Source organism: Xenopus tropicalis, chromosome 5, assembly GCF_000004195.4.
Source record: "Xenopus tropicalis strain Nigerian chromosome 5, UCB_Xtro_10.0, whole genome shotgun sequence".
Lineage (NCBI taxonomy): Eukaryota > Metazoa > Chordata > Amphibia > Anura > Pipidae > Xenopus > Xenopus tropicalis.
The window spans coordinates 8,883,482-8,894,049 of record NC_030681.2 but is presented as its reverse complement, the minus strand read 5'-3'; the positions used below and the strand labels follow the sequence as shown (position 1 = coordinate 8,894,049).

General features: G+C 49.5%; 1 protein-coding gene across 1 annotated transcript in view; it reads right to left on the bottom strand.

The window, feature by feature from the left end:
- Nucleotides 1-3,237: 3,237 nt before the first annotated feature.
- The window catches only part of nvl (nuclear VCP like), a 30,932-nt gene continuing 23,601 nt past the window's right edge, over nucleotides 3,238-10,568 (bottom strand). The window contains 5 exon segments of the mRNA NM_001103039.1: nucleotides 3,238-3,782; nucleotides 6,472-6,542; nucleotides 7,119-7,207; nucleotides 8,446-8,522; nucleotides 8,786-8,892. Coding sequence (NP_001096509.1) covers nucleotides 3,738-3,782; nucleotides 6,472-6,542; nucleotides 7,119-7,207; nucleotides 8,446-8,522; nucleotides 8,786-8,892 — 389 coding nt within the window. The 3' untranslated portion in view covers nucleotides 3,238-3,737.

Genomic DNA, 10,568 nt, shown 5'->3' with positions numbered 1-10,568 from the left:
GCCCACATTAGCAGAAGGAGGGGCCAAAAGAGCCCACGTTAGCAGAAGGTGGGGCCAAAAGAGCCCACGTTAGCGGAAGGAGGGGCCAAAAGAGCCCACGTTAGCAAAAGGAGGGGCCAAAAGAGCCCACATTAGCAGGAGGAGGGGCCAAAAGAGCCCACGTTAGCAGAAGGTGGGGCTAAAAGAGCCCACATTAACGGGAGGAGGGGCCAAAAGAGCCCACGTTAGCGGGAGGAGGGGCCAAAAGAGCCCACATTAGCAGAAGGAGGGGCCAAAAGAGCCCACGTTAGCAGAAGGTGGGGCCAAAAGAGCCCATGTTAGCGGAAGGTGGGGCCAAAAGAGCCCATGTTAGCGGAAGGAGGGGCCAAAAGAGCCCACATTAGCGGGAGGAGGGGCCAAAAGAGCCCACGTTAGCAGAAGGTGGGGCCAAAAGAGCCCACATTAGCGGGAGGAGGGGCCAAAAGAGCCCACGTTAGCGGGAGGAGGGGCCAAAAGAGCCCACATTAGCAGAAGGAGGGGCCAAAAGAGCCCACGTTAGCGGGAGGAGGGGCCAAAAGAGCCCACGTTAGCGGGAGGAGGGGCCAAAAGAGCCCACGTTAGCGGAAGGTGGGGCAAAAAGAGCCCACGTTAGTGGAAGGAGGGGCCAAAAGAGCCCATGTTAGCGGGAGGAGGGGCCAAAAGAGTCCACGTTAGTGGGAGGAGGGGCCAAAAGAGCCCACGTTAGCGGGAGGAGGGGCCAAAAGAGCCCACGTTAGCGGGAGGTAGGGCTGGGAGACCCTACAAGGGAAACAAAGTAAAAAGGACAGGAGAACCAAAAGGTGAATGGCAAAAGGAACTGGGAGACCCCAGAGCAGCTTAAAGTTCCAGTTTGTGGTCAGGGCCCCCCCATAATTCATGAAATGAGATCTATAGGAATATAGAATATCTATAGGAGCAAATGGACATTCCCCCCAAATCACATCCTAACAACCTATAAGCTGAGCGATCAGGTGGATCTAAGGCAGTGGTTCTCAACCTTCCTAATGCCGCGACCCTTTAATACAGTTCCTCATGTTGTGGTGACCCCCAACCATAAAATGATTCCTAAGCCCATTGGAAATATGTGTTTTCCCATGGTCTTAGGCGACCCCTGTGAAAGGATTGTTCCACCCCCAAAGGGCTCCCGACCCACAGGTTGAGAAGCACTGCTCTAAGGGAACAAATGCCCCTTCTGCCTCATTCGTCCCCTAACTGCCCTTCAGGCTGAGCTTCCAGTAGTTTCCCATAGCAGGGCTGCTGGGGCAGGTCAGGGGTATGTACTGGGTGAGGCTCTAGGGAATATGAGAGGGGGCGGGGCTTCAGTCACACCCGGTTATAAACCCTGCTATTCTAATGCACAGAGAGCATGTTAAAGGGATACTCACACAATTAGAGAGAGAAAATTGAAACGTTATGAGCAGAAGAACTATACCCTCATAATATAAGGGAAACACTATGGCAACTCCTACCCATATGTATAAATACAAATATACAGAGAAGGAATGTTCTGGGCACACAATAAGCTGTACCCCCATACTGTACTGTCTAAGGGAAACACTATGGCACCCCCTACCCATATGTATAAATACAAATATACAGAGAAGGAATGTTCTGGGCACACAATAAGCTGTACCCCCATACTGTACTGTCTAAGGGAAACACTATGGCACCCCCTACCCATATGTATAAATACAAATATACAGAGAAGGAATGTTCTGGGCACACAATAAGCTGTACCCCCATACTGTACTGTCTAAGGGAAACACTATGGCACCCCCTACCCATATGTATAAATACAAATATACAGAGAAGGAATGTTCTGGGCACACAATAAGCTGTACCCTCGTACTGTACTGTCTAAGGGAAACACTATGGCACCTCCTACCCATATGTATAAATACAAATATACAGAGAAGGAATGTTCTGGGCACACAATAAACTGTACCCCCATACTGTACTGTCTAAGGGAAACACTATGGCACCCCCTACCCATATGTATAAATACAAATATACAGAGAAGGAATGTTCTGGGCACACAATAAGCTGTACCCCCATACTGTACTGTCTAAGGGAAACACTATGGCACCCCCTACCCATATGTATAAATACAAATATACAGAGAAGGAATGCTCTGGGCTAACAGTACAGTACATTTACTGGAAGGCCGCGGGAATGATGAAACAGAAGGAAGGGAGATGGTACCATGACAATGTAACAGAAGCCATGGTACCAAGGAGATGGGTGCCTGCCCAAACCTGCCCCATTATATACACTGCATGAGCCACTATGGAAAAACAATTAGACTGAGTGTAATTAGAGGGTAAAGCAGCCTGTCCCAATAATGATCTATAGGGGGGGGGGGGGGCATGAAGTTCAATAGGGCCTAGAAACAGCCTATTTACTTGCTCTGATAGAAATCAGCCTTTCAGTTTCATACCACAGGGAAAGCACCCAGACTGATGCACACACACATCTGAGCCAGGGTGCTCCACAATAATAAACCCCACAAGAGGTGACAGGGGCATTTTGACTGTGATAGGGACCTTAGATTGTAAGCTCACTGGGGCAGGGACTGATGGGAATGGGATAGGGACCTTAGATTGTAAGCTCACTGGGGCAGGGACTGATGGGAATGTGATAGGGACCTTAGATTGTAAGCTCACTGGGGCAGGGACTAATGGGAATGTGATAGGGACCTTAGATTGTAAGCTCACTGGGGCAGGGGCTGATGGGAATGGGATAGGGACCTTAGATTTTAAGCTCACTGGGGCAGGGACTGATGGGAATGTGATAGGGACCTTAGATTGTAAGCTCACTGGGGCAGGGACTGATGGGAATGTGATAGGGACCTTAGATTGTAAGCTCACTGGGGCAGGGGCTGATGGGAATGGGATAGGGACCTTAGATTGTAAGCTCACTGGGGCAGGGGCTGATGGGAATGTTGTACTGTATAATCTCTGTGCAGCACTACAGAATACGTTGGTGCTATATAAAGAAATAATAATAATACCTTTACTCTAGAGAGGACTCTGCCCTTCCGTGTATCCCCAGGGCCCTAGGGACTAATTATTGCCCAACACTGTGTGTATCTTTACAGCTACAAATCCCTTTCTGTGTGAGAGACGTGAGAGAACAATGAATGCATTTCTATTGTATTTCTCACACCCTGTACAAACAACCCCCCCCCCCCGCCCCATTTTATCCCTTAATAAATCCAACTTCAGAATGAAAGAGGTTTATTGGCCGCACAGAATGAGCCCCTTACATATAAATATATACAGGGAATTGTGACTCCCCCCTGCTGTACTTGAGGGGGGGGGGCTCTTTATACACATTAAACAAATAAAATCAAACAAACCCGGAGACCTGGAGGTTTTGGCAAAAGCCTCAATAATAAAGGTATAAAGGGTAATGTCATACGAGGAGAATCACCCCCGGCGTCACTGCCAGCCACAGTACGATTGGAAGCTCCCGGGGCTAGGGGCATAACCTCACATATGTATTTATACGAGTTCCATGGTTTAGGGTCCTGCCTGTTTTGTCCCCAGCAGAACTGTATAGTTGCACCCTGCTGCTGGGATCGCTGTGTTGCCATTGGTTGTTCATTAACCCTGCATGACGCTCTGCACAGGAACTGACAGGGTTAACTGTACAGGGCACCCAAGGCTGCCGGCTTCAAACCCTGACCCTTCAAAGTCCTCTGGCTCGTGCGTCGGCGGCTATCGGCTGAGTGACTGGCGCAGGTTCTCGTACATCAGCTGATCCTGAGAAAGAGACATGAAACCGGTGACTACAACTCCCATCATCCTTAGTCAGTCAACTGAGGCCATCCTAGGCCCACAGCTGGCAGGGATAAAGGGCAAATAATCCACCCTTTGGGGCCAGTGATTGTATTTGCACAAATCCGTGTAAGCGCTGGGCACACACGCTCTTAAGGAAGCTTAGCCAGTTGGCACCCTGGCGCTGACAGTCAATATTTACAAAGGAACCTGGGAATAAGGGAGTTTATTTGCCCAATAATGTGGGGCCATTTGCTTGCTTCATTAAAGGGAAAGGTGACGGTGAGTGTGGGAATTTATAGAGCTCATCTGTGCCACTATGCCGACATACTGTGGGCACCCAACTGCCATCCTGCTGCATGTCATTAATATGGGTGGGGGCCTGCAGTCCTCAGTGAGACGCCAGTGAGTAGGAACAGGCAGAGCAACCAGGCCCAAACAGCCCCCACCGGCCCAATAAATAGTGACTGTCTGTGGCACCTTACAGCCCCCCTGGCATTCCCAGTACCCAGAGGCACAAACAGCCCCCCCAGCCCAATAAATAGTGACTGTCTGTGGCACCTTACAGCCCCCCTGGCATTCCCAGTACCCAGAGGCACAAACAGCCCCCCCCCCAGCCCAATAAATAGTGACTGTCTGTGGCACCTTACAGCCCCCCTGGCATTCCCAGTACCCAGAGGCACAAACAGCCCCCCCCCAGCCCAATAAATAGTGACTGTCTGTGGCACCTTACAGCCCCCCTGGCATTCCCAGTACCCAGAGGCACAAACAGCCCCCCCCCCAGCCCAATAAATAGTGACTGTCTGTGGCACCTTACAGCCCCCCTGGCATTCCCAGTACCCAGAGGCACAAACAGCCCCCCCAGCCCAATAAATAGTGACTGTCTGTGGCACCTTACAGCCCCCCTGGCATTCCCAGTACCCAGAGGCACAAACAGCCCCCCCAGCCCAATAAATAGTGACTGTCTGTGGCACCTTACAGCCCCCCTGGCATTCCCAGTACCCAGAGGCACAAACAGCCCCCCCAGCCCAATAAATAGTGACTGTCTGTGGCACCTTACAGCCCCCCTGGCATTCCCAGTACCCAGAGGCACAAACAGCCCCCCCCAGCCCAATAAATAGTGACTGTCTGTGGCACCTTACAGCCCCCCTGGCATTCCCAGTACCCAGAGGCACAAACAGCCCCCCCCAGCCCAATAAATAGTGACTGTCTGTGGCACCTTACAGCCCCCTGGCATTCCCAGTACCCAGAGGCACAAACAGCCCCCCCCCAGCCCAATAAATAGTGACTGTCTGTGGCACCTTACAGCCCCCCTGGCATTCCCAGTACCCAGAGGCACAAACAGCCCCCCCAGCCCAATAAATAGTGAGTGTCTGTGGCACCTTACAGCCCCCCTGGCATTCCCAGTACCCAGAGGCACAAACAGCCCCCCCGCCCAATAAATAGTGACTGTCTGTGGCACCTTACAGCCCCCCTGGCATTCCCAGTACCCAGAGGCACAAACAGCCCCCCCAGCCCAATAAATAGTGACTGTCTGTGGCACCTTACAGCCCCCCCGGCATTCCCAGTACCCAGAGGCACAAACAGCCCCCCCCCCAGCCCAATAAATAGTGACTGTCTGTGGCACCTTACAGCCCCCCTGGCATTCCCAGTACCCAGAGCACAAACAGCCCCCCAGCCCAATAAATAGTGACTGTCTGTGGTACCTTACAGCCCCCCTGGCATTCCCAGTACTCAGAGGCACAAACAGCCCCCCCAGCCCAATAAATAGTGACTGTCTGTGGCACCTTACAGCCCCCCTGGCATTCCCAGTACCCAGAGGCACAAACAGCCCCCCCCCCAGCCCAATAAATAGTGACTGTCTGTGGCACCTTACAGCCCCCCTGGCATTCCCAGTACCCAGAGGCACAAACAGCCCCCCCAGCCCAATAAATAGTGACTGTCTGTGGCACCTTACAGCCCCCCTGGCATTTAAGTTAAGGCTTCAAGCCACATTTCTAGGAGTTGCTGCATCTTGTTGTGCCATAATAAATCTTTACTTACAAGGCTGTGGCTCCTTATTTGCACACAAACTTGCGGAGAAGTGCCCTTCCCTCCTGTGTGCCCAAAGAGATCAGATATGGGGGTGCAGAGCAACTTTATACTGCAAGGCTATGAGCAAACTTAGGGGGCTGTTCCTGCTGAATTGTGCTTAGTACAGGGGAATCCCTATGTGCCATAGTTTTATGGTATCTCTCTGTACAGGCTATGAGCAAACTTAGGGGGCTGTTCCTGCTGAATTGTGCTTAGTACAGGGGAATCCCTATGTGCCATAGTTTTATGGTATCTCTCTGTACAGGCTATGAGCAAACTTAGGGGGCTGTTCCTGCTGAATTGTGCTTAGTACAGGGGAATCCCTATGCTGCCATAGTTTTATGGTATCTCTCTGTACAGGCTATGGGCAAACTTAGGGGACTGTTCCTGCTGAATTGTGCTTAGTACAGGGGAATCCCTATGTGCCATAGGTTTATGGTATCTCTCTGTACAGGCTATGGGCAAACTTAGGGGGCTGTTCCTGCTGAATTGTGCTTAGTACAGGGGAATCCCTATGTGCCATAGTTTCATGGTATCTCTCTGCCATGCTGTGCCAGGCAATGTAACAATAACAGGGTATCGGCCTCCCCTTTCCACTCACCTTCTTGGATACGGAGGGTTTCACTTTTGAAAAAGCCTCTTCAAAATGCCTTCGGCTCACCTTTATCTGCCCTGAAATTCAGGCAAAAACAAAAGAAATTAGGACTTTGCTGGATTGGTTGTTTCCTAAAACTCCCAGAATGCAGAGCAAACATTGGCCGGTGTGAGAGTGACATTCTGAGCCAATCCTGGTGGCTCCCCTACTTGGGGATAGAGACTACAGCCACTTTACCTTTCTATTCCTGCACAGCACAGTTAAAGGGAAACTACACCCCCAGAATGAATACGTAACCAACAGACAGTTTATATTATGTTAAGTGGCCTATTAAAGAATCTCCCCAAACTGGAATATATATATCAGTAAATATTGCCCTTTTACATCCTTTCCCTTGAGCCGCCATTTTGTGCTGGGCTGTGTGCTCCCTCAGAGATCAGCTGACAGGAAGTGATGCAGCTCTAACTGTAACAGGAAGTAGTGTGGGAGCAAAAGGCAGAACTCTGCCCATTCATTGGCTGATGGGGCCTAGCATGTATGTGTGCCTTGGCTTGTTTGTGTGCTCTGTGACTCCTATGATCCCAGGGGGTATAGTTTTCCTTTAATGGTGGCTGCAGGGAGTCTGTAGCTTAGCAACAGCAATACCAACTTACCTCTGTTTGTGGGCGGCTCCAGCCCCAACATCTCTTGCCTCAGGGCACTTACTGACGCTTCCCGCACGAGGGCCGAGAGATCCGCACCCCTACAAACCGGATACAACAGTTACACCTGGCACGGTTATGGTTATCAGTTATACAAGGGGTGTGCCCTCCCATGCTCTCCCTGTGGGTGGCGCTCATTCCTAACTGGCAGGGGGCACTGATCTAAATCCAGCAATGCCCTGTGCCTGACAGAACTGAAGTCAGGGTAGCATTCAGGGGGCACAGGGAATACCAGTGTCCAGGCAGCCTCAAGAAACGTAAAAGTGTGATTGACAGGCCGTGAAGGGGGTGGAGCTTGAGGGAGAAATGGTGGTGCTTGGGTTTTGGCTGGGCAGATCGGGGTTAAAGTTGTGCTTGAACTGGACATTTTTTCCTCGTTGGGACTCCATTTTCCTTGTGGGCAAGGCCCTCTGCCAAGGGACCCAGGTGACCAATAACTAAGGGCTCTTTGTGCTATCTTAGTACTATGGGGGCCTGTAATTAGAGGTGGGGGCCTGTAATTTCCAGATGGTGGCCATGGCTGCAGTTATAAAATCTGGTTGGGCAGCTGCTGGCACTGGGCATAAGAAGTTGGTGCAGCCCCTGTGATTTCTGTGCCCATATAAGGAGCTGGCAGATTGGATTTCCCCAGGGACTGTAGAATGGCCTGTTGGAAATTGCCCACACACATTGCAATGCCAAGATTAGCCAACTTGTCCAACCATATTGCTCAATGGTGACCATTATAAACCCAATATGTTCAGCACCCAAGGGGTTAAGGTCCCCATACACTTGCAGATCCGCTCGCTTAGCGGTGCCGCCAAGCAGGCGGATCTTCTCCCGATATCCCCACCTATTGGGAGAATCCAGGGCCAAACGATCGGATTACAACGATGGGCGTAGGAGAAGTCGGTCCGAGGACCCCCCCATCAATGAGCCGATGCGGTCCCCGATCCGACTAGATTTTCTAACCTGCCCGATCGAGATCTGGACGATTTCAGGCCAGATATCGGTCGGGCAGGCCCGTCGGTAGTGCCCCTACACGGGCCGATAAGCTGCTGAATCAGTCTAAGGGACCCATATCGGCAGCTACTATCGGCCCGTGTATGGGGACCTTTATTTAAGTGAGGGCCTTTGGGGCACCACGGGGCAAAAATGGTGCCAGTGAACCCAAGAGGACCCCATGCAGAACATGGAAGCTTGGTGCTGACACACAGAATTCACAGCCAGACATCATAGCAATACCCATTAGCCCCGCCCCTTGTGATGAATGATTTGGGACTTGCGTCACGGGACTTACGTGAAACAGTCGCAGCACTCATCCCCAGCGATCGCTTCCAGGTCTACATCCGCTTCCAAGGGTGGGCGGGTTCCATCCTATAGAAAGCCGATTGGGTAGAAGAAAGTTTGAAAGTACCCTATGATGGGAGTTTTGGTTGTCGTGCTGGCGTGCTATTGGTTAGCTACCCCTGCCCTATAGCCAAGGCTGCTGCTCCTTGTAAGGGGCATTAACACTAAAATACAAGCTGGCAGAAGTAGGAGGAGCCAAGGGAAACCGTAGCACCAAGGAGGAGGAGCCAAGGGAAATGACTAAGCTCCTCCCCCCAGCATCCCCTGGCATGACTTGGACCTTTCCTTACCTTGGTGATGGTCTTTAAAATGGCAAGCCGGTCTGCAGGGGGAGGAAGCCCCACGTACAGGGTTTTGTCAAGGCGTCCCGGCCGCAGGATGGCTGGGTCAATGATATCTACAAAAGGTGGGGTGGGGGAGGGGATAGAGAGAGATTATGAGAATTAAACCAACTGGCATTAAAGGGGAAATTCACCTTTTGAGTTAACTTTTAGCATGATGTAGAGAGTAATATTCTAAGACAATTTGCAATTGGTCTTTTTTTATTATTATTATTTCTGCTTGTTTACTCTCCAGTTTGGAATTTCAGCAGTTATCTGGTTGCTAGGGTTCAAATGACCTCAGCAACCAGGGAGTGGTTTGAATGATGGACTGGTATATGAATAGAAGAGGGACTGAATAGAAAATAAGGAATAAAAAGTAACAATAAAATTGCAGCCTCAGAGAGCGATAGTTTTTTTTGGGGTCCGGGGTTACTGACCCCCTTATCTGAAAGTTGGAAAGAGTTAATAGAAGAAGTATAATGTAGAGAATAATATTCTAAGACAATTTGCAATTGGTCTTTTTTTTTTTTTTAATTATTATTTGTGCTTGTTTAATTACTCTCCAGTTTGGAATTTCAGCCGTTATCTGGTTGCTAGGGTTCAAATGACCTTAGCAACCAGGGAGTGGTTTGAATGAGAGGCTGGTATATGCATAGGAGAGGGACTGAATAGAAAATAAGGAATAAAAAGTAACGATAACAATAAAATTGCGATAGTTTTTTTGGGGTCCGGGGTCAGTGACCCCCATCTGAAAGTTGGAAAGAGTTAATAGAAGAAATATGATGAAGAGAATAATATTCTAAGACAATATGCAATTGGTCTTTTTTTTATTATTATTTGTGCTTGTTTAATTGCTTCACTTTCTGTTCGGCAACTCTCCAGTTTGGAATTTCAGCAGTTACCTGGTTGCTAGGGTTCAAATGACCTTAGCAACCAGGGAGTGGTTTGAATGAGAGGCTGGTATATGCATAGGAGAGGGGCTGAATAGAAAATAAGCAATAAAAAGTAACAATAAAATGACAATAGTTTTTTTGGGGTCCGGGGTTAGTGACCCCCCCATCTGAAAGTTGGAAAGAGTTAATAGAAAAGGGCAAATAATTATAAAACTATAAAAATGAAGACCAATTGAAAAGCTGCTTATGCTAGAACATAATAAAACTTATCCTAAAGGTGACCCGACCCATTATCCCTCCTGCAGCCGCAGCTACGGGGTCTGCCTTTGGTTTAACCTCTTCCTAGATCACACCGAGCTGCTTTATGGCAGCAGTTTCATCAGTGCTAACACTTCTACTCATCAGCGCTAACACTTCTACCTCTGCTTAAACAAACAGCATATAGCTAAAGTAAATAATGAGTAAGTACTCGCTACTGTGTCCCGGCCTTATCTTATCTGCTCACCCCCCACCCGTGCCGCCTAAAGTCACCTCCAATAGGGCTCCAACAGCCTACACTAAAGATAATCAATGGGGAACTTAAGTAATGTCAATATGGATCAGGGTTCTGTCCTCTATGAACTCTGACTACATAGATGTCTGGGTTACGTAACTGCATGGCAACTTTAGAGCCCAGCAGCTGCGGCGGGAATAAAAGTGGGGGCTCTGGAAATGCAGCCTTCAGCTTTTGGTGTTGTGCTGGGAGTTGTAGTTTTAGTGTAGTTTATATAAATAAGGCAGAGTGGCAGCCATTGAAGATGTAATAGATAAGCTGTACAGAATACAATGGCTTCAGTTCTTACACAGAAAGATAAACA